Consider the following 24936-nt stretch of genomic DNA (forward strand, 5'->3'; position numbering starts at 1 on the left):
GACAAAGAGTGTTCAGCATCACACAAACCTGAGATAAGTTAAAAAACAAGAGATATATTTCTTGTTCTTTTTCAACTGCTCCAGTGACAAATCATTAGGATTTGTTCACCCTCTTTATCGTTTTGCTGTGAAGTAATGGAGTTCATGTATAATCAATTGCGTGAAGACGTCTCAGCGCCATTACTGCAGGATAAACTATTATTTTTCTCTGTTATTACTGTTATCATGATGTTCATGCATATATGGTGAGCTATTCAAACGGGTTTGACACAGATTCGCACTGTGATAAGTGACTCGAGCAAGCGCATGTTTGAATACGCAGACTGACTGCCGCTCTTATGTGACATCAGCTATACTTAAATATTCTTTGCTCAAATCTTTCATTACATTCTTAGCAGTTTTTTTGCACTCTTAACTGTTCTGGAATTCAGGGATACAGAAAATTACTGAAAATATTCTAGAAAATGGGCACAAATCATACAATTTTAATATTGACAAATATATTTTTGAATATGTCAATAATGCAGGCTGCAAAAAATGTCCATAGGGCCACATGTTGAGCAGCGCTGTTCTAAAGTGATCCTCACAGCACAATCAAAAACCCAAAATGTTTTATTGTTATTATTTATTTAGTTATTGATGACTTCTCACCTCCAGAAAAGCAGTTTGCTACATGGGCTAATGTGCTTATTCCAATAATTACAAAAATTATGAAATCGGTCAGGCTGATAATTAGTCGACCCCTAGTATGTGCATGTATCCCACTGTTTAAATAGGATGTATATAAATACACTAGAAAAAATTTGAGTATTGGTATTTTCCTTTTAATATATTTGCAATTCAGTGTATTTAATACATTTAGGCTGTGTTTAGCATTAACTTGGAATTGTTTAATTTACTGTTATTGTATTACTGTTAATAATATCTTGTGTAGAAGATACAGTTAAGAGTTTATTAAAACTTCACATTGTAGATCATGGGATATTTCAGACCTTTTTTATTTTAAATTAAATCAAATAATTGCATGCTGTGTGAATACAGTTTATAACATACCTCTATATTGTTGACAGTGAGATTTCATGGAAGGGTTGCACCAGCTGTGCGTAAGGTCTCACATAAGTTAGGATGTAAAGTTCACACTAAGGGCTTAGTTACTACTAGTTAGTTTGTAACTAAGTCAGTGCTTAATTTGGTTGCACCACCTGTTCTTATGGCAAGACTTAGCTAGTAGGTCGTAAGCTCTCCGTAAAGTAATGCGTAGTCACATAATATGACGCTTACCTGTATTGATCCAATAAACAGCCTTCAAATTTGTACGCAGAAGTGTTAAAAAAACGTGAATTTCAATTTGATCTTGTTATGGTTGATGTTCAAACCTTGTTTTCTCATGTAACTGTCAGCTGTAATAAATTATATCCCCATTAAAATACGATATGTAATAAAAGTAGATTTGATCAATAGTATATTTGCCCTGTGTAAATAACACTATATAGGAACTGTATCTCAAATAAATAAGGGGTGATAAATAAATACTAATACAACAGGCTGGGAAAATAGATATTTATTCATTTTAATATCCTATAAATATTTTGAATGTGTTGAAACTTGACACCAGGCGACGCATCTTGAAAACTGCACCGTTAGATCGGTTTCATTCTGAAGAGCTGCTTAAAAGTACGTTTTTTTGGGGCCTGGGTAGCTCAGCGAGTATTGACGCTGACTACCACCCTTGGAGTCACGAGGTCAAATCCAGGGTGTGCTGAGTGACTCCAGCCAGGTCTCCTAAGCAACCAAATTGGCCTGGTTGCTAGGGAGGGTAGATCACATGGGGTAACCTCCTCGTGGTTGCGATTAGTGGTTCTCACTCTCAGTGGGGCGCGTGGTAAGTTGTGCGTGGATCTCGGAAAGTAGCATGAGCCTCCACAACACAAGCCACATGATAAGATTCGCGGATCGATGGTCTCAGAAGGAGGCAACTGAGACTTGTCCTCTGCCAACCGGATTGAGGTGAGTAACCGCGCCACCTCGGGGACCTACTAAGTAGTGGGAATTGGGCATTCCAAATTGGGAGAAAAATTGGTAAAAAATTTTTTTTTTTAAAGTGTGTTTTTTTTCCTCTCTCGTAAATGTAAACGAGTGCAAATCTCAATGTAAACAAGGACACTGGAACTGATGTAAGATACAAACAGACAATTTCAGAGATATTTATTGCGAACATCGAAGTGTTCGTTCTGAGTTACATACTTTACGTAATTTTTTTCATCAAAAAGTGCCCTTTTGTTGCGGTCACAAGTGCATTCTCACTCTCTCTCTCTCCATTTCTAGCACATGCGCAGAGAGGGAGGCAGACAAGCAATGCCAAGATGGTTAAAATTCAACTGATAGGCTAGGTTTAAATGTTTTTAATGGCTAATGCACACGGAATGTATGACATGTATCTATAAAGCATATGACAACAGAGAGCACTTCAAAATGAAAACAGGAAAATCCCAGGCATTTTAGGTGATTTTGAAACACCGGTCTGAATTTTTAAGGACCCTCAAGGGGAAAGGGTGTGTTGTCACCCTAAAACAAGCAGGTATTACAGCTAACATTACAACTTGTGGACAACATGTTTTTCCACATCCCTTGATTATCGTTGTGCTACACGGATGCTACAATGCTCTGACATTGCGATCTGTGTATGTCTTCTTCCTCATAATGAATATTATCCATTAAGAGCAAATAAAAAGTTAATCATGATTCTCACTAGAGGGAGAAGTGCGACTGTCATATCCTGACATCGGAGATGGTGAAACGGTGGTGTTATCACCTGTCAGTCACTGAGGCTCTATGGCAGTTGAGGCACACCAAGATGGCTGCTTGAACACTTCCGGTGGCTTCACCTCCTGCTGGCAGTTTACCATTGCGTCAGTGATCCAATTCTATTTATATATCACTGCATGTGATGCGTGTAAAGTTAGCTGATACAGATAAAGAAGTCAGGGACATGAATGATGGCTGGTAGGAAATGACAGAGCCCTGTGTGGGACTATTTCAAGTTTAATTATGAAACTGAAAAAATCAAATGCATTGTCACATCCAATATTTTGTGGTGTTGAAATTATGGAATATATACAGGAATATATACAGTGCATTGCCTGTGCTAGTATCTTGTGTTTCCAAAGATCTGAGGTTTGGACATCAAGATCAGATGAATATAAGAAACGTGTGTAACACAGTTCAATGGAAAGGAGGAGGCGAGAACCGAGAATTGTTTAATAATAAACTTAACCAAAAAGACACAAACATAAACAGGTGTCAGACAGCTGTCCGTAACTCACTCTCTCTGTCGCACTGCCGTCTCCGGTCAGCCTTATCCCTCTTGGGCTTCATCAGCCTAATTAGGGGCCGGGTGTGCGGAATCACGACCCGGCCCCGCCCTCCGCCCTGCCACATTCCTCCCTCGTTCTCTCAGGCCGGGGGGAGGCGTGCCCTTCCGGCCCCGTCTGCCGGCAGGTCATCCCCGCCTTCCTGGAACTGGGAGGGGACATGGGGAGGGAAAACAACAGCAAAAATACGGTACATACACACCGTAATGGTGATGATACCAACTTAAAATATAATAAAAATAATATTTAAAAAGAGAGGGAAAGGCCAACGCGGAGCGGCAGTGGGAGAGAGAGAGGAGAGAGAGAATTTTTTTTTATTACTCTCCGGTTATCCGATACGCCGTAGCCTGGTCCTCGGCCACTCCTCTACCCTCTGGTGGACGACAGCCGCACCTCCCCGTGCGGATTGGAGGCAGTCCTCCGGCCCCTGGCGGACAGAACTCCCCGGCGCATTTTCAGGGGTTGGTAGGGATCTCCTCCGCCCCTGGCAGCGGCCCTGACCGCTCCAGGCGATCGGTTAGGAGCCCCTCCTCCCCTCGTGGTCGGCGGCTGTTCCTCCGTTCTCAGGCGGCCGGGCTCCTCCGTCCCCCAGCGGATGGCTGCGGCTGCTCCGTTGGGGTGGATGGTAGTGGCGAGGACTCTACTACGGCGCATCCCTCCTCCTTCCCGGTTTTCGGCACCAGTGTAACACAGTTCAATGGAAAGGAGGAGGCGATTATAACAATATAAATAATAGTTTAATAATAAACTTCTCCAAAAAGACATAAACAGGCGTCGGACAGCTGTCCGTAACTCTCTCTCTCTGTCGCACTGCCGTCCCGGTTGGCCTTATCCCGCTTCATCAGCCTAATTAGGGGCCGGGTGTGTGGAATCACGACTCGGCCCCATCCTCCGCCCTGCCACAATGTGAAAACACACTTGTAAATTTGTTTGTTGAGACTGGTATTTCCACTAGACTGTGTGATTCGGACTCAAGATGGATTCGGACTCAAGATGGCGCCGAGTATGGCTGCTGCGTTGCGAGCTCCGACACAACATAGCAATGGTTTGTTTGTTTTGTTTACAATTCTTATGTTTTTTGTCTTGGATGCTGTCTGCCTTATTGTCTACGACAGACAAACACTTTTGGATATTGGTTCAGCGATCTCACACCGTAAACCGGACTTCACATTCCTCAATGCCGACCCGCTGTTTACAAACACGCAAGCGGAGCCCTTTGTCTGGGCAGCACGGCCGCGGAAACGCAGGAGGAAAAGGGGAAACAGAGCCGGCGTTCTCATCAGAGTAAGACGCCGCGCAATTCGACCCCCGCTACCCACTATTCTACTGGCAAATGTTCAGTCTCTGGATAACAAGCTCTGCAAGCTGAAAGCGCGGATCTCTTTCCAACGAGAGATGAGGGACTGCTGCATTATCTGCCTTACGGAAACTTGGATGTCTGCAGAGATTCCGGACTCAGCCATTGAACCCGCGGGGTTCTCCATGCTCCGAGCGGACAGAGCGAAAGACCTCTCAGGTAAAACTAGAGGAGGTGGTGTATGTTTTATGATCAACAAATCCTGGTGTGATCAGAGGAACGTACATTCCATCAAGTCTTTCTGTTCTCCTGATCTGGAATTTCTTATGCTTCTGTGTCGACCATTCTGGCTACCGAGGGAATTCACAGCGGTCATTATCACTGCTGTGTACATCCCACCACAAGCCGACACAGACCGGGCACTCAAGGAACTGTATGGGAGTATAAGTGAGCAGGAAACCGCACACCCTGAGGCCGCGTTCATTGTGACCGGGGACTTTAATAAAGCCAGTTTAAAATCAGTCGCACCAAAATATCACCAGCACATTAGTTTCAACACACGAGGGGACCGGGTTTTGGACCATTGCTACTCTCCGTTCCGGGATGGCTACAAATCCCTCCCCCGCCCACCATTTGGCAAATCGGACCACTCTTCCATTCTGCTTCTGCCCGCTTACAGGCAGAAATTGAAACAGGAAGCACCCACCCTCAGAACGATCAAGTGCTGGTCGGACCAATCAGACTCTACGCTACAAGACTGTTTTGATCGCACGGACTGGGAGATGTTCCGGTCCGCCTCTGATGACGACATCGAGCTTTACGCTGATAGCGTAATGTGTTTCATCAGAACGTGCGTAGAGGAAGTGATTCCGACCAGAACTGTGCGAATCTATCCGAATCAGAAGCCGTGGATCAATAGCGATGTTCGCGCGGCACTTAATGTGCGGACCTCCGCTTTTAATTCCGGGAACGCGGAGGAGCATAAACAAGCCAGTTATGCCCTCCGAAAAACATCAAAACAGCAAAACGCCAGTACAGGAGCAAGATTGAAGGACAGTTTAACACCACCAACTCTAGAAGCATGTGGCAGGGAATTAACATCATCACGGACTTTAAAGGGAATAAAAACTCCGCCATGAACACCGCTGCCTCTCTACCGGATGAGCTAAATACTTTTTATGCTCGTTTCGAGGGAAATAACACCGCCCTCGCGGAGAGAGCTCTCACGGCCGAAGCTACAGAGGTTAGTTCACTCTCCGTCTCTGTAGCGGATGTAACCCGATCCTTCCGACGGGTGAATATCCGCAAAGCCGCGGGTCCAGACGGCATTCCGGGCCGCGTCATCAGAGCGTGCGCGAACCAGCTGGCTGGTGTTTTTACGGACATTTTCAACCTTTCCCTCTCTTTGTCTGTAGTCCCCACATGCTTTAAAACATCCACCATTGTGCCTGTTCCAAAACAATCGAAAATAACTTGTTTAAATGACTGGCGTCCTGTTGCTCTGACCCCCATCATCAGCAAATGTTTTGAGAGACTAATCAGAGATTACATCTGCTCTGTATTACCACTCAATCTTGATCCGCTGCAGTTTGCTTACCGCAACAACCGTTCCACTGATGATGCCATTGCATCTACAATACACACTGCTCTCTCCCACCTGGAAAAAAAGAACACTTATGTGAGAATGTTGTTTGTAGACTACAGCTCAGCATTCAACACCATTGTGCCCTCCAAGCTAGATGAGAAACTCCGGGCTCTGGGCTTAAACAGCTCGCTGTGCAGCTGGATCCTGGACTTCCTGTCAAGCAGACGCCAGGTGGTTAGAATAGGCAGCAACATCTCCTCATCACTGACCCTCAACACTGGAGCCCCGCAGGGCTGTGTTCTCAGCCCACTACTGTATTCCCTGTACACACATGACTGTGTGGCAACACATAACTCCAATGCCATCATTAAGTTTGCTGATGACACGATGGTGGTAGGTCTGATCACTGACAATGATGAAACAGCCTACAGAGAGGAGGTGCACACTCTGACACACTGGTGTCAGGAGCACAACCTCTCCCTCAACGTCAGTAAGACAAAGGAGCTTGTGGTGGACTTCAGAAGAAAAGACAGAGAACACAGTCCAATCACCATCAATGGAGCACCAGTGGAGAGAGTCAGCAGCTTCAAGTTCCTGGGCGTCCACATCACTGAGGAACTCACATGGTCCGTCCACACTGAAGTCGTTGTGAAGAAGGCTCATCAGCGCCTCTTCTTCCTGAGACGGCTGAGGAAGTTTGGAATGAACCGCCACATCCTCACACGGTTCTACACCTGCACTGTAGAGAGCATCCTGACTGGCTGTATCTCCGCCTGGTACGGCAATAGCACCGCCCACAACCGCAAAGCACTGCAAAGGGTGGTGCGAACTGCCAGACACATCATCGGAGGTGAGCTTCCCTCCCTCCAGGAAATATATACAAGGCGGTGTGTGAAAAAAGCTCGGAGGATCATCAGAGACTCCAGCCACCCGAGCCATGGGCTGTTCTCACTGCTACCATCAGGTAGGCGGTATCGCAGCATTAGGACCCGCACCAGCCGACTCCATGATAGCTTCTTCCCCCAAGCAATCAGACTTCTGAACTCTTGATCTCCCACGATCAAAATACATCAGCCCTGCACTTTATTACTCTTTTATCTCACACCGGACTGTCATAAATTATATTACTGTTATTATATTATGTCTCTCTTAACAACTGACTATCAACCGACAGCCTGAATGTCAATACAGTACAATACTGTACATTCTATACATATATATATATATATATATATATATATATATATATATATATATATACTTTTTTATATATATTTTAATTTTTATTGAATAATGTGTATCTATATAGTATCTATATAGTAAAAAACAAAAAAACAAAAACAGCATATTGTATAATGTACAGTGTAGGTTATTATTTGTATATTGTTGAGTGTAATTATGTGTATAACAGATGTTTAAATTGTGTTGTGTTAATTTGATGTTTTAAGTTGTGTAATTATGTATAACAGATGTTTAAATTGTGTTGTGTTAATTTGATGTTTTAAGTTGAGTGTAATTATGTATAACAGATGTTTAAATTGTGTTGTGTTAATTTGATGTTTTAAGTTGAGTTTAATTATGTATAACAGATGTTTAAATTGCGTTGTGTTAATTTGATGTTATTGTAAATTGGTATATGTCTCATCACTGTCACGACTCCTATGTTGATCGGAACTGCACCCAAGAATTTCACACACCATTGCACTTGTGTATATGGCTGTGTGACAATAAAGTGATTTGATTTGATTTGATTTGATTGATTCAGCCGTGTTCAAAACTTTTAATGCTGCTCTCGACTCCCAAGTTCATCACTCCAAGCACTACACAAATTAATCCCATGATTGCGCTAAAAATGCAAACGTTAACTCAGCGTGTAAAGGAAATGCTGAGAGAGATGTGCAAAGTGACTTTAGCCTATATGTAGATGGATGGAGTAAAACAGGTTTGACTGCTTTATTTTTTGGTAACTCTGGAAGTGTTATGTTGATTGCTAACTTATAATTACTGAAACTGAATCTAAAACATTTATAAAAACTAAATAGAGATGGGTCCACAAAATAGAAACTATACTGACTAAAACTACTGATCGCTGCTGCTTATTGACCTCCTCTATCTAATGATCCATGATTTGTTTGTGTTTATGGTGATGAAAATTACAAAAGGCATGAGGTCATTGTTCCAGAAGTGCTGAACTTTCTGCCTTACTTTATCATAGAGCTATAGAAGTAGTGTAGAGCATAGGCACATCCATGTCTGTACAAAAAAATATTATGTGAAAGAATATGGTACCCTGATATCCGGCATGTTTTTCAGTACACAAAAATCCATGCAGTATAGTTATGGTGGATCTATAAATATGTCCTTACAAATAAAACAAGATATAGACTCATATATAGATATAGCTCATTACCTCACATTTAAATCTGTAAACAAGCATAAAAGCAAGGCATTTTCTATTCTGTTTTTTTTTTTTTAGTCCTGTTTTGTGATGTCATCATCCTACATGGTGTGTTTGTGTGTTCAGATTGTTGAGAAGCTAAATTGTCATGGCTGAGCAGCAGAGACAGCGTACTCTCTCCACCTCTGGAGAATCACTGTACCATGTGCTGGGTGTCGACAAAGTGGCCACTGCTGATGACATCAAGAAGTCTTACAGGCGAGTTTGAAAAGCCCCACCCCTTCCTCAGCATCCTCTCACAGTGTTCTGCTCTGCACCATTTGGCAGAGCACTTTTACTGCTTTTACTCTGTCTGGTTTGAATAATATGCTTATTGGCTAAATGCAGCAGACAGCAATGTGGGACCCCACGGCTCAATAAAGTTAAGTGCATTCAGGGACCATTTCCCATGCACAGTTTTATCCTACTGTTAGACTACACAGAAACAGTAGCTCTCATTTCGAAGTCTTCCATTAAGAGATGTTAGGGTGACATTTTCTTTGTATAAAAACCTGGTAACACTTTACAGTAAGGTTCCATTTATTAACATTAGTTAACAACATTAGTTAACACAGTGGTTCTCAACCTTTTTTTGAACCCCATGTGACATAATTTGAAAGCGGAGACTTTGTGTTACCAAAAAAATACAAAACTCAATATTTGTATTATTTGCTTAATTTGCTCAATGCAACTACGATGCATTGCATAATTTTAAAGTTTTGTTAATAAATTCAGCAGGCTTATGTCATGAATGTGAGACCAAACCTTGCGTTTCTTAAATTTAATCAGACGGAGGGCTATATCTGGGGCCTATAAAATGAAAATGTGAAGACCGAAACTAATAATAAGTGATATTGATATTATATTTCAAAAATAAGTGAAAAGACCAATAATTTTGCATATTTTGCCCCACTGAAATGCTCATTCTACATTAGAGCATTGATTTTGAGTTGGATGTACTGGTATCAACCAGTACATCCATATTGTTATTACAGTAATGTTATCTATAACACCTATAATAAGTAAAAAGTTAACACCTAATTTATGTGACTAAATTATTCTAACAGTGTGACTGAGTTGGAACTCCTTTCATCGGGTTCTTATTGATTCAAATTCTATCATCTCTTTGAATTTCTGAAGGCAAACAAAACCAGTTATATTTTCTTACACTCAAAAATATTTCAGCCTATTTTTATTTTTATTTTTTGGATTTACGTATTTGTATTTAGTCTAAAAAAATTATATTGTATATGTATATATACTATATTGCCAAAAGTATTCGCTCACCCATCCAAATAATTGAATTCAGGTGTTCCAATCACTTCCATGGCCACAGGTGTATAAAATGAAGCACCTAGGCATGCAGACTGCTTCTACAAACATTTGTGAAAGAATGGGCCGCTCTCAGGAGCTCAGTGAATTCCAGCGTGGTACTGTGATAGGATGCCACCTGTGCAACAAGTCCAGTCGTGAAATTTCCTCGCTACTAAATATTCCACAGTCAACTGTCAGTGGTATTAGAACAAAGTGGAAGCGATTGGGAATGACAGCAACTCAGCCACGAAGTGGTAGGCCACGTAAAATGACAGAGCGGGGTCAGGGGATGCTGAGGCGCATAGTGCGCAGAGGTCGCCAACTTTCTGCAGAGTCAATCGCTACAGACCTCCAAAGTTCATGTGGCCTTCAGATTAGCTCAAGAACAGTGCGTAGAGAGCTTCATGGAATGGGTTTCCAGGGCCGAGCAGCTGCATCCAAGCCATACATCAAGTGCAATGCAAAGCGTCGGATGCAGTGGTGTAAAGCACGCCGCCACTGGACTCTAGAGCAGTGGAGACGCGTTCTCTGGAGTGACGAATCACGCTTCTCCATCTGGCAATCTGATGGACGAGTCTGGGTTTGGCAGTTGCCAGGAGAACGGTACTTGTTTGACTGCATTGTGCCAACTGTGAAGTTTGGTGGAGGAGGGATTATGGTGTGGGGTTGTTCTTCAGGAGCTGGGCTTGGCCCCTTAGTTCCAGTGAAAGGAACTCTGAATGCTTCAGCACACCAAGAGATTTTGGACAATTCCATGCTCCCAACATTGTGGGAACAGTTTGGGGATGGCCCCTTCCTGTTTCAACATGACTGCACACCAGTGCACAAAGCAAGGTCCATAAAGACATGGATGAGCGAGTTTGGTGTGGAAGAACTTGATTGGCCTGCACAGAGTCCTGACCTCAACCCGATAGAGCACCTTTGGGATGAATTAGAGCGAAGACTGCGAGCCAGGCCTTCTCGTCCAACATCAGTGTCTGACCTCACAAATGCACTTCTGGAAGAATGGTCAAAAATTCCCATAAACACACTCCTAAACCTTGTGGAAAGCCTTCCCAGATGAGTTGAAGCTGTTATAGCTGCAAAGGGTGGGCCGACGTCATATTAAACCCTATGGATTAAGAATGGGATGTCACTTAAGTTCATATGTGTCTAAAGGCAGATGAGCGAATACTTTTGGCAATATAGTGTATGTATTTTGCATTTGCCCTTATGAAAATTTAAATGTATTTATTTATTTTTATAGTTTTAACCGTGATATTTGTAACAAGACCATATGAAGCACATGGAAGCATAAATCTTCTTCTCTACCATGGTTAGATGTAACATGATTTCTAAAAAAAAAACTAATTATGGCATTTTTGTAATTACAAACAGCAGGCCTACTCTAAACATGTAAAAACAATAAATACAAAATATAAACATTTAAAAGTTGTAACAAAAATGAATTATCCTCACTCCCCTAATGTAGCCTATGACAAATTGAATAAAGCTGAAGTAGTGATAATATGTAATATTATGAATCTATTTCTGTCTAAAGTACAGTTAGTGTTACTATAGTAAAAATTCAAGGGTGGTCATGTAGAACAGACCTTTTTCACAGACTGTGATAATGCGTTTCCGCCTTATTTAGCAGTGTAAATCTAGCAAACTTTTTTATATGAAAATAATATTTGTGAAGATTATAACTTTATGCTTTGTGTTATATTACCCTGGAATTAGTTTTAAAAAACTAATTACCACAGCTGCGAGGGGGATTTATTGCAGCTGCTGAGAAAGTGACAGTAAATTTGGCATTTTCTCTCATCTGAATGTCTTAATCCACCGCTCTATATTCTTCTGGAAAGTCCTTCAAATGTAATAGTAGGTTTTTCCTTTTGCTCTTGGAGCAAATGGGTAAGTGAAAATAATATTTGCTGTGGTCTCCCATTTACTCCCATTCACCACTGTCGAAGTTTACCCTGCAATAGTTTACTTCTACGTTCCAAAACCCAGAGTGTGAAAAAGCCGAATTCAAATGGTTTCCGCATCTCGTGCCGTGCTTCTCACTGGTTCTCACAGTGCTGCAGTAATCAGAGGTGCACGTTTAAGAGCTTGAGACCGGTCTGTGAGTAAATACGCACACGTTTTGCGCAGGTTGTGACTTCGCCTCTCTATTTGATGCTGCTAAATCAGATACTTCAGATGCGTCACTAGACTTCAGAATCAGATGAACCGCGGTACAAATGCATACCATCTCATAGGAGTCTAGGTAAACATTTTAATGCAAACAGGAACTTGACGATAGATTTGATTAACATGACTGATAAACGCCTCCCATTTGTAACCTAATGCCCCCCTCTCTACTAATTTGCTCTCAATGCCTTCTGGCATCATTTGAATGCCCACTGGGGGGGCGGTACTGCCCCTGTTGAGAACCCCTGAGTTAACATATACTAACAAGAAACAATACTTTTTAACAATAAACAGATGTTTTTGTTTTTTTTACTTCAATTTGGAATGCCCAATTCCCAATGCGCTCTAAGTCCTCGTATCTCAGTTGCCTCCGCGTCTGAGACTGTCAAGAGAAAACGCTTATCTCTGCGGCATCCACGCACAACTCACCACACGCCCCACCGAGAGCGAACCGCATTATAGCAACCACGAGGAGGTTAACCCATGTGACTCTATCCTCCCTAGCAACTGGGCCAATTTGGTTGCTTAGGAGACCTGGCTGGAGTCACTCAGCACACCCTGGATTCGAACTTGCGACTCCAGGAGTGGTAGTCAGTGTCTTTACTCGCTTTTAAAATCAAAAGTAAGTTGTTTATGTCAACATTAGTTAATGCACTATGAACTAACATGAACTAGCAATAAACAATTGTATTTTTATTAACTAACATTAACAAAGATGAATAAATGCTGTAAAAAATACATTGTTAATTGTTAGTTCATGATACCTAATGCATTAACCAATGTTAACGAATGGAACCTTATTCGAAAGTGTTAGCAAAAACCTTGATTAGAAATATCACAGCATTATGCTTTTGTTTACAAACTTCACAAACAGATAGTATATTAAGGAAATTTTTTATGATAAACACACTTAGTGACAATACTGCTATTGAATACAAATTTATATTGAATATTAATATAATAATATTTATTTTATATTAATATAATATATAATAAAAGATAGTATAATTAGGTATGTACCGATACTGGTATTGAAATCGGGTCGATACTGCGCTCAGTTACTTGTACTTTTGCTCGTAAAAATGTTCCGATACCAAAAAACCCTATACCATCTGACATACGAATGTCATTGCAAATACATTCAGTGGACAAATTAAAATTATGTTATGTCCTAGTGTGATTATTAAACTGCAAAGGCTGTGATTTAATAAGATTAATATACTGTTTGCATGTGCTGCACACTTCAAATGTGAGCACTTGTGAATGTGTGGAGACAGTGTTGTGTCTCGTACCTTTAAGAGCTCCTTGTCTCATACACTGAAAACACCATAAAGAGCATCGCATGCTCTGTTTGTAGCAGATGACAACAAGAAGAGCGGTAATTCACTTTGAAGCGTAAGGAACATACTACAAATGTATTTTATTAAATAACAGCCTTTTGTGGTTTAATAATCACATTGGGCCAGGTAGTGACCTGCTTTCCCAGAAGTGAGAAGCTACCGTCAAAAACACATAAAAACTGTATTGGCTTCACTCCAAAATAAAAGCTTTCGCCAAAATAAAAGCTCAATTTAAATGTAAAATAGTATAACAGAAATGTATCACTACTGTATAGTAATGTAATATTAAATGTTATACTACTACTACTAACAATAATAATAAATCAGTAGTAAGTTAATTATATTCAAGCAACATCTCACATCTGTGAGGCTGTTATGTAGCACTTTATTTGATAAAAATTACTCCAATGTTGTATTTTGGATTGTGCTGTGAGGTTCTGTATAAAAGCTCTTCATTTATAAAAATAAGACAATATTATGTTGAAAATTAATTGCTCTATTTTCATTTGATTAAAGTTTTAATTAGGGCTGCAACAACTAATCGATAAAATCGATAATTATAGATAATGAAAATCATTGACAATGAATTTTATCATTGATTAGTTGGATATATGCAACCAGCATGGAGAAGCACGCCAGTGACGTCACTTTATAGTGAAAATGTGTTGCATGATGAAACTCATTTGAAAAATGACAGAGACAAATTGAAGCGGAAAAAACAAGACCCAAGATGTCCAGCGCACAAGAGCACTTTATAAACACTTCAAAGATCATAGTAAGCAAACAGTTTAATGTGGAGCGGTTGCTGCATCAGGTGCGTTGAAAGAGGGCATGTGCTGTTTGATGCGCTTAAGAGTTGTATCTCCAGGGCATAACTTACATTTTACTGCCATTTCCTATGTTTTATAATGTATACATGTTATGAATTCAAAATCAGGCACGTATTTCCGGGTATTTCGCAAAACTGTTTGTTTTTACCACATGCGAGTCTCCGTTAAACTTCAGTGAGCACAGCCAGGTCTCCTAAGCAACCAAATTGGCCTGTTTGCTAGGGAGAGTAGAGTCACATGGGGTAACCTCCTTGTGGTCGCGATTAGTGGTTCTCGCTCTCAGTGGGGCACGTGGTAAGTTGTGCACGGATTGCGGAGAGCAGCATGAGCCTCCACATGCGGAGTCTCCACGGTGTCATGCACAACAAGCCATGTGATAAGATGCGCGGATTGACGGTCTCGGAAGCGGAGGCAACTGAGACTTGTCCTCCGCCACCCAGATTGAGGTGAGTGACTGCGCCACCACGAGGACCTACTAAGTGGTGAGAATTGGGCATTCCAAATTGGGAGAAAAGGGGATCAAAAAATAAAATAAAAAAACTGAATAAAGGAGCACATGCATCTGCGTCAATCAAACTGATCGCAATAGAGAAAGGGAGCGCCATCATTTTGATTAGACTCGTGCAACATCTTACCATGCTTTCAATTTCAATGTAATCAATTGTGCAGCTTTCATGTATGTCATGTGTGCCGGTTTTTGAAGTGTTTTAGATCGTTTCTCATCATGTAACCGCATGTAATACAATGAGCACCAGGATGAGACTGTTCAGCACAAGAGTGAATTTGCACTGCATTTGCAGATGATTGTATTATGTTAAACAGTATATAATACTGAATATAATGTATAATAATGCTAAGGGTCCTAATATTTGATAGTCCTGATAGTGCCAAATGTAATGTCTGATTTCACCAGTAAATTTATACTATGGCAAATATTATTTTACTGGTAAGCATGCACTACCTTTAAAAATTTATTTTTGAAAATAATACTTTAGAAACATGTAATCAGTGACAATGTGGTTTTAAAACTTACAATATTAATTTAAAATACTTAAAATGTATGTAATCAGTGACAGTGTACAAGCATATGTATCTAACATAATTATGTATTTTTCATTTCTATTCTAGTGTCACCATTGCCCTTTGATTTTTTGTCCCACTCCATCCCTGATGGATCATTTTACTCTTTAATAAACAGTACCTTTTAAGTTTTACAAGTAAAGGAAAGGAACTGTTTTGCATATGTCTTGAAGTGAGTTTTGTGTGAGTATAGAATCATTTAGTACAGTAAACCAAACCAAATCCTTACACCCTTTATCGTTTCTGTTTCTTAAAAAATAACATTTTAATAAAACACAGGAAATTTTGTTATTTATCTGATTAATTGATTAATCTAAGTAATAATTGAAGATTAATCGATTATCAAAATAATCTTTAGTTGCAGCCCTAGTTTTAATGAAGTTTTTTATTTAGACACCATTTTGTTGTTAAAATTAAAAATAAACTGTTGTTATGGAATTTCAGAAAAATAAACCAAAAAACAGGTATTGTATCGATGAGTTCTGAAAAGAAAGTATCGGTACTTGTACTCGTTCTCAAAACATGGTACCGGGACATCCCAAAGTATAATATTTTTGGATTATCATTCAGGCTGCATACACTGCAGGCCCTGAGAAAATTTAATTCTGGCAGTAAATGTGTAACTAGGTATTCATATGCTTTATTTCATTCATTATGTCTGAATACCAAATCTAAGTAGTGAAGAAAAGTTAATGTAGTTTATGTGCAATTTTATAATTTTTTCAGGAAACTGGCATTGAAATATCACCCTGACAAGAATCCTGACAACCCCGAGGCATCAGATAAGTTTAAAGAGATAAACAACGCCCATGCCATTTTAAATGACCCCACAAAGCGAAACATCTATGACAAGTATGGGTCTCTGGGGCTTTACGTGGCTGAACAGTTTGGAGAGGAGAATGTCAACACCTACTTTGTCCTGTCCAGCTGGTGGGCCAAGGTAAGTGGTATGTTTGTGGGTGGATGGGTGGGTTTTGATCTCAGAAATTAACATGCTTTTATGATATCATCATTAGTGTAATATAGATCTAAGAAAACGGGCGTACTTGACAACCTTATTTAACCTCTAATTTGTTTTGTTGCTCTTTGTCTACCCCTACAGGCTCTGTTTATTTTCTGTGGCCTGGCTACAGGCTGTTACTTCTGCTGTTGCCTGTGCTGTTGTTGTAACTGCTGCTGTGGAAAGTGCAAACCACGGCCACCTGAAGGACAAGAGCAGGAGTTCTATGTCTCCCCTGAAGACCTAGAAGCCCAGCTGCAGTCCGATGAGAGAGGTTAGCTCGTATACTGACTCCATGTCCTGCATGAATGAAGCTATAAATGAAAGCTTGAAATCAAAATGGAGTCTATTTACTGTACTTTCTTAATACATTTTCCTGGTCTTATTGTGCACTAGGGCTGTGCCGATACTATCATACATCTACATATCTCAAAACTTGTTCAACTATTTGTTTATTCATATCAGGGTCAGAAATTAAGGGAAGCTCGGGGCAAAAATGCCACCGAAAGTGACAAAAATGCCTGAGAAATTCATATTATAATATAAAATTTTAAATGTACTCTCACTGAGCACATTATAAGGAACATTATGGTCCTAATAAAGTGCCCAACATGGTATTCTGCTGTTATAGCCCATCTGCCTCAAGGTTCGATGTGTTGTGCATTCTGAGATGCTATTCTGCGCACTACAATTGTACAGAGTGGTTATCTGAGTTACCGTAGCCTTTCTGTCAGCTCGAACCAGGCTGGCCATTCTCTGTTGACCTCTCTCATCAACAAGGTGTTTTCATCTGCAGACTTGCCTCTCACTGGATGTTTTTTGTTTTTGGCACCATTCTGAGTAAATTCTAGAGACTGTTGTGTGTGAAAATCCCAGGAGATCAACTATTTTAATATTATGAATTTCTGTTGATTACAATTAAGTATTTGACATAAAAGATGACACAATGTAAATTTTTATATTAATAAAAAAATGCCACTGAAAATCTAATTTAGGGGGCAGATGTTGCCCCTCAGTGGAAAAGTTAACCTCTGACACTGATGCATATAATGTCCATCAGTTCAATAATAAAGAAGCAGGTCGGCTAAGTTAGCACAAACTTTATTTTGCAGTGTGGTCAGAATCACTTCTATGAGTTGAGAAAGAGATTGAAACTGAACCTGCAGATTCACCTTTCTCTCACGTACACTTTGAGTCCCTTGCGCGTGTGCCACGATTTCACTATTGATCCAATTATAATACTGATATATCGCAATATATTGAATTGTATCATGAGGTGGTTGACGATACCCAGCCCTATTATGCACAGTTCATCAGTGCATGTTATTCTACATTTAAAACAATGTTTGTTTTTAAAATCTTTATAAAAATGTAAATAACTTGCTCCGCCTCTAAAATAACTTTCTTTTTTTTGGATAACATCACAAATCCCTCCTTTTAACCCCTCCCCTCCTACCTCCTTGCACCCATTCTGGTATGTAATGCCCACTTTAGGTTTAATATCCTCTTTCGTTCATAAATACATAGATTATTGATGTAAAATTTGTTTGAATGCCGTTTCATATTAACATTTATTACTGAAAATTCTTATCTTAAGTCTTAAAGTAATAGTTCACCCAAAAATGAAAATTCTCTCATCATTTACTCACCCTCATGCCATCCCAGGTGTGTATGACTGTCTTTCATCATCATAACACATTTGAAGAAAAATAGAAAAATATCTTAGCTCAGTAGGTCCTTAAAATGCAAGTGGATGGGGATACAACCTTTGAAGCTCCAAAAAGAACAGACAGTCAGCATAAATGTCATCCGTACAACTCTACTGGTTAAATTAATGTCTTCTAAAGTGAAATGATCGCTTTTGCTGTGAAAAAGATCAATATTTTATTTTATTTATTTTTTTCTCCCCAATTTGGAATGCCCAATTCCCAGTGCACTCTAAATCCTCATGGTGGCGTAGTGACTCACCTTAATCCGGTTGTCGGAGGACGAATCTCAGTTGCCTCCGTGTCTGAGCCATCAACCCACGCATCTCATCACATGGCTTGTTGAGCGCGTTACCGTGGAGACATAGCGCGTGTGGAGGCTTCACGCTATCCACCGCGGCATCCACGCACAACTCACCATGTGTCCCACCAAGAGCGAGAACCACATTATAGCGACCAGGAGGAGGTTACCCCATGTGACTCTACCCTCCCTAGCAACAGGGCCAATTTGGTTACTTAAGACCTGGCTGAAGTCACTCAGCATGCCCTGGAATTTGAACTCGCGAACTCCAGGGGTGGTAGTCAGCATCTTTACTCATTGAGCTACCCAGGCCCCCAAAAAGATAAACATTTAAGTACTTTTTAACTATAAATCATCGCTTCCAGTCAGCTGTACAGAAGCCTAGTTGGTTTTGGTTTAGATCTGTATTTGTATCTGTTTGTGTACTCACAATGGGGCATTTGTGTGCACATCCTGGATGTCTCAACTGAGAAAAAACATGAGATTACGTCCATAACATGCCAATGTGAATGTCACATGAAAAATAGTGGGAACTTCGCCCTCTCCTGAATGTGCATACTGCTGCTGACCGGAAGCGATGATTTATAGTTCTTTTTACAGTAGATTTATAAAGTATTTAAATATTGATATTTTTCTCACCAAAAGCAATCGCTTCACTTTAGACAACATTAACCACTGGAGTCATATGGATGACATTTTTGCTGACTGTCTGTGATTTTTGGAGCTTCAAAAGTCTGTTCACCACTCACTTGCATTTTAAGGACCTACTGATCTGAGATATTCTTCTGTTTTTCTTCAGATGTGTTCTTCTGAAGATAGAAAGTCATACACATCTGGGATGGCATGAGGATGAGTAAATGATAAGATGATTTTCATTTTTGGGTGAACTATCGCAGTTAAGTTAAGATCTTACTAGTTAATGTTAGGATCTAAACAGACAAGGTAGGATTCTAGAGTTAGGATGTTTTTGTCAAACAGCTCCAGATGCTTTGTATTTACACTATAATCTCCTGTTGAAACTAAACATGCGCTATTTTCTGAAACCTCTGTTTTTTCCTGATGTCCACACAGAGGCAGGTGGAGGTGAGCCCATCGTGATGCAGCCCTCATCGGCCACAGAAACCACTCAGCTAACGTCCGACGGTTACCACACCACCTACCACACTGACACCGGCTTCAACTAAAAGCTCCGCCCCCTCAACCTCCACCCCGTGGCATATTTCTTGCCACTCTGCACCACCTCTCTGAGGGAAAAAAAATTAATGGAAAGAATACTTCAGCTACAACAAAAAAGCCTGTTTTTGAGAGGAGGAAAGCCAGCGTTGGAGGAATGATAGCTGAATTCTTTAGCATATCCTGTCCCTTATTCACATACCACTTCCTTCACCCACACAAGAGCGGCACACATTTGCCTCAATGTAGCTTAAAAATTAGTCTGAGAAAAAAGATAAAAAGATCTGTCGTTTGCCCTCTTCTCTTTGTTGCCTTTGACCTCCAATCTTGCCTTCCACTTGTTCCCTCATTCCCCCAGCCAGATTTGCTTGTCGTCCTGTGGCATGCACTGTTCCTTGACTTCGTTAGATGAAATTTTCGCAATTTCGGTTTTCTTGTAGGTATATTTATGGATATGCAATGTTTGTTCCCATTTATAAGTACTTCTGAGTGTGGTTTAAATTTGACTCTGTGAACTTGCCATTGATGTTTAAAGACCAATGAAGGTCCTTTGAGAAACATGTGATGGAATTCTCAATGTCCCTTTTTTCTGTAAAATGATCAAAATTTTGAGGCAATTAACAAAAGCATACTAGTTCTACAGACTCGCTTGCTTTGTTCATCCATCAGTACTGTATTTTTCTGTTCCTTTACTCATTTTGTTTTCTGAAAGAGAGAGATACAAGTGATGCAAATGACAACATGCCATTTACTCTTTAAGTATTTTGTTGATTATCGATGTTGGTGTTCCTGTGTTGTTTTAAGGACTGTTTGCAACGAGCTGAGCCAAAATTAGGACTCTTCTTTATATTTGGAATGGATTTAAAAGTCATCTTTGTGTGTGGCTGTGTAATGTGAGGACTATGCCATAGTGTGCTGCGACTGTTTGGTGATGTGCCATAACATGTTTGGGCACTCAGCTTTGGTCGTAGTGTTCAGCTCCATTTGTGTCTCTCGTTGAAAGGGAGTCATGAATGCAAACTAACTTAAACTCCCACAGTGTCATATCTGATGTCACATCTTGTGTACGTAAGGTTGAAGCTAATAAAGATGAGACATTTTTATATAGATATACAATCTACACACATCATGTGTATGTAAAATATATATGTATATTTTGTGCATTCGAAATAAGATTGTGTCTGTGGTACCATCCACTTGTTGTCACTTGAGACCCTTTTTGCCAACATATTCTGTCTATTGTGAAAGATATTAATATTATTTTTTTTAGTTTGAAGTAATTCGTTCCTGGATGGTAGGCATTTTATGCTGTATATTCCACTTATTTATTTATTAAAGTGGCAAACAATGAAGTATTCATGATACTATAAGCATCTGCATAAATGCTTAAATATTTTAATTCTTTCCTCTTCTTGAGGACAGAGCTTAAAATGATGCAAGTGCAAGACTTATGTTTGTGAATTTTTCTAGGCATCATCCATCGCTTTAGAGATACATAGGTTCCTTTTTTTTATTCAATTTAATTGATTGAACACTTGCAGTCATGGATGTTTTACATTTTACGTGCAGCTAAGGCTTGATGCTATATTTTATGAGGAGATCAAATCTATTAGCACAAATGTTTTAGGATTTATTTTGATAGGTTCTCCTCTAAGCTGATTCAGAGATGTGGCATTATGATTAAAAAATATTTAATCACCATTAAAATATTTTTGTCATACTTTCTCTGTGTCATATAGCCTTTAAAATATGTGATAGGATCCTGATCTCGCGTTTACGTTTTGTGCTGTCGGTGAAATTGTGAGTTAGAAGGCCTATGGCGACACCATCACAAGCCTTGGTGCGGGTTTGAGTCATTCTCAGTATACATTTGAAAGTGTTTTAATGGCCTTCATAAACTGATTTTTTTTGAATCAGCAAAATTATCTAAACAAAGATGCCCATTAATGACATATTCTCTCATCTTTTTTATTTATATCTTCTAACATCTCGTGCTAATCTACGTACATAGGCAGTTCCAAATCACACTTGTTGTTGATGTGTTCTCATTTTCCTTCTCAGCTCAAACTGAAGCATAATACAAACATCACCAGCCATGTTTCTTCACATTTATGTTACTCTTTAAATTGCCAATGATGCTTCTACATTTAGTTATCTATTTCACTATCTGTTCTCTTTCTCCTTTCTCTCTCCAGTTCCCTCATTCCTCTGCTCTAGATGGCTTTTAATGGATGTTAGCTACTGTGGTCCCTTTTTCCTGTGCATTTATCTGTATCAGAACTACACTCATAAAGAGTATGGCTTCTTTGTTGAAATGTTGGATTTATTTTTAAGTTGAATGGATGTTGCTTAGTGAAGAAAAAATATACTGGAGTGTGAAATGGTCAGGAAATTATGTCTTCAGAAAGAAGAGAAAATGTTTAGTGTAATTATAGTGAAATGGTAATTTTATGCATTATTTTATTTTATTTATAAAATTACTTTGTCATGTTTATAATGAATCGTCCTTGTTTTAAATGGTATGTTACATGAATTTGACTCTGAAACTATGCTACTCATAGTTCTATGGGAAGGTCTCTTGTACATACACTGAACTATTAAAAAGAATAATAATAGACCTTTATGTTGTAGCATGGTTATTGTATGACTAAAAGGAAAAGAAAAAAAAAACATTTATTTGCTGGTGTAAAATAAATGTTTCTGAACATTTGATGTGGCTAAGAGTAGTCTTCTTAAAATAGATACTAGAAAAACTAACCAAGAGTTGAAATAAAAAGGGGTTTAGAAAGAGAATCGATGGGAAGCTCATTAGAGGGTATTAAGCACAGTACATAATACAGAACAGTACCACCCACAAAAGTGTGAAGGAGTTTTATCTATCTTTAAATGAAACATATATATATGTGTGTGTGTGTGTGTGTGTGTGTGTGTGTGTGTGTGTGTGTGTGTAAATTAAACCAAAAAGATGCAGCTCCACAATAGAAAACACCTCTCGTTTTGTCTATTCATTAAAAAAAATGTGAAATGGCAATTTAGTTTTTGTCTTGGAGCAAACCTAAATTATTGTAAATTACTCTAATGATATAATATAAATGATTGAGAGCGTATTTACAAGCAGAATAATGACGTATTAACAGATTAGATTAGGTCCCACAACAAAGATTACATTGTAGTGGCTATACATCAAAACAAAATTCAAGAGGGATATGAGAACATCATAGTACCTTATTGAAATTGTTGTTAGATTTAATAAAAGTTTTCAAGATTTAAATGGAAAGCTTTCATAATGTATATTCGACAATACACGTGCAACATTATGTTTATGAACGTAACATTTGGCTAACTAAATAAAAATATATTATAAATTCAAGAATCTTGAATGAAAAATAAATCTTTTGAACCAAATAAAAATGTTAATCACAAAAAAAAAATAAAAAAAATAAAAAAAAAATCTTTCCATGCACCCTTTTTATGTTCACGTTACATAAAGAGCAGTGAGCGCTGCATTAAAGAAATACAGGAAAAGAGCACCCAAAGCATCAGAAAAATATTTATATAATTAATATATATATATATATATATATATATATATATATATATATATATAATATTTCCATGCGCCTACTGGACTTAATAATACATTGTATAAAATAGGCAAGCACCCAACTGGGAAATGCACATATTGTAGCCAACCAGAAACAGTTGATCATGTACTATTTCATTGTAGGAAATACAATACTGATAGATATCACCTTTTTCAGTTACTAAGGAAGGCAAAACATCATGACTTTTCTTTATCAGGTCTCTTAGGGAAAACAGCTGGCAAGATATATGATGACATTATTAAGTTTATAAAAGAAACTGAATTAGATCAAAGAATATAGTTTTTTCTTTCTTTCTTTTTGTTCTTCTTCAACACAATCCTGTACCACACTCCAGTCCAGTCGGTGGCGGTAATGCGCCTACAAGCTGGTTTGCCAACCGCCAATAAACACCAAACAGGAAGAAGATTTCCATGTGCCTTAACAGCAAGCGCAGAGTACAGAGAAATCAAGCTCATTATAAATCAGAGCAGCAGAAGAATCAGTCCCTTCAGGGAGAGGAAAAGGAAGGGAGAAAGTTGTTCCATGGTGGAATGACGATTGTTACAATGCAATTAAAAAAAGATATAAGGCATATTAAAAAGAACACTGACACCAGAAACAGTACAAGAATATCAGAGGGAAAGAGCACAGGCAAGGAGGAAAATTAAACAGGCAAAAAAGAGATACTGGCAAGGTTATTGTTCTTCTATAGGTAAAGAAACAGGATTGGGTGAGGTTTGGGGTATATTAAGGAAAATGATTGGATATATAAAACCAGAAATATACTGGTATTAACAGGAGAAGGAAGAATAGCTATTACAGAAAAAGACAAGGCAGAACGTTTAGTTAAAACATTTCAGAAGGCACATAGTAAAGAAAATATCAATGAGAATTATAGAAGGAAAAGACAAGAAGTTTTGCAACAACATTAATATATGTATCATAAAAAAAACCTGATGGGAGAGGAGCAATAGATGTTGCATTTGAAATATGGGAACTTAAAAGAGTATTATATCAAATTAAACAATGCCAGGAAAAGATCTGGAATGTTATATTATGCTAAAATATGTAGACAACATAATACTTAAAGCAGTACTGGACTTATTTAATAAGATATGGGTAGAAGGGAGGCTGCCAAGATCATGGAAACATGCCATAATTATTCCGATGTATCAATAGCTGGGAATTATAGACCAATAGCACAACTAACTTATGTAAATTGATGGAGAAAATGATTGTAAATTGGCTGTATTATGTGATGGAGAGTAAGGGATTGTCAGCGCCTTGTCAAAATTATTTTAGAAAAGGTAGATCAACATTGGATGCACTAATAAAATTGGAAACAGATGTTAAGAAAGCAATAGCAATGAAAGGGGTTAGTGGCAGTTTATTTTGATATTGTGAAGGCATACGACATGATGTGGAAAGAAGGTTTATTATTAAAATTGAAGAAAATTGGAATAGAGGGAAGAATCTATAATTGTGGTTTTAAGTTTTTTATTTGAAAGAACAATCCAAGTTCGAGTAGGTAATGAATTATCTCAAACTGTAAGAGTGGAGAACGGAACACCTCAGGGAAGTGTGATAAGCCCTATATTATTTAATATTATGATTAACAACATATTTGAAGGAGTGTCATCAGGAATTAACACGGCTTTATATGCGGATGAAGGAATAATGTGGAAAAGAGGGAGGAATATATCCTTTAATATGGAGAGAATTCAAGAAGCAACAGAGATAAAG

General features: G+C 38.9%; 1 protein-coding gene across 1 annotated transcript in view; it reads left to right on the forward strand.

Moving 5' to 3' along the window:
* LOC127414873 (dnaJ homolog subfamily C member 5-like) overlaps positions 1-22232 on the forward strand; it is a 38272-nt gene extending 16040 nt beyond the window's left edge. Inside the window, exons 2-5 of the mRNA XM_051653243.1 lie at positions 8778-8909; positions 16156-16369; positions 16532-16703; positions 19508-22232. Coding sequence (XP_051509203.1) covers positions 8800-8909; positions 16156-16369; positions 16532-16703; positions 19508-19620 — 609 coding nt within the window. The 5' untranslated portion in view covers positions 8778-8799 and the 3' untranslated portion in view covers positions 19621-22232. The remainder of the gene's footprint in view (positions 1-8777; positions 8910-16155; positions 16370-16531; positions 16704-19507) is intronic.
* The last annotated feature ends 2704 nt before the right edge of the window (positions 22233-24936 follow it).

This window comes from Myxocyprinus asiaticus, chromosome 24 (assembly GCF_019703515.2).
Source record: "Myxocyprinus asiaticus isolate MX2 ecotype Aquarium Trade chromosome 24, UBuf_Myxa_2, whole genome shotgun sequence".
NCBI classification, from domain to species: domain Eukaryota; kingdom Metazoa; phylum Chordata; class Actinopteri; order Cypriniformes; family Catostomidae; genus Myxocyprinus; species Myxocyprinus asiaticus.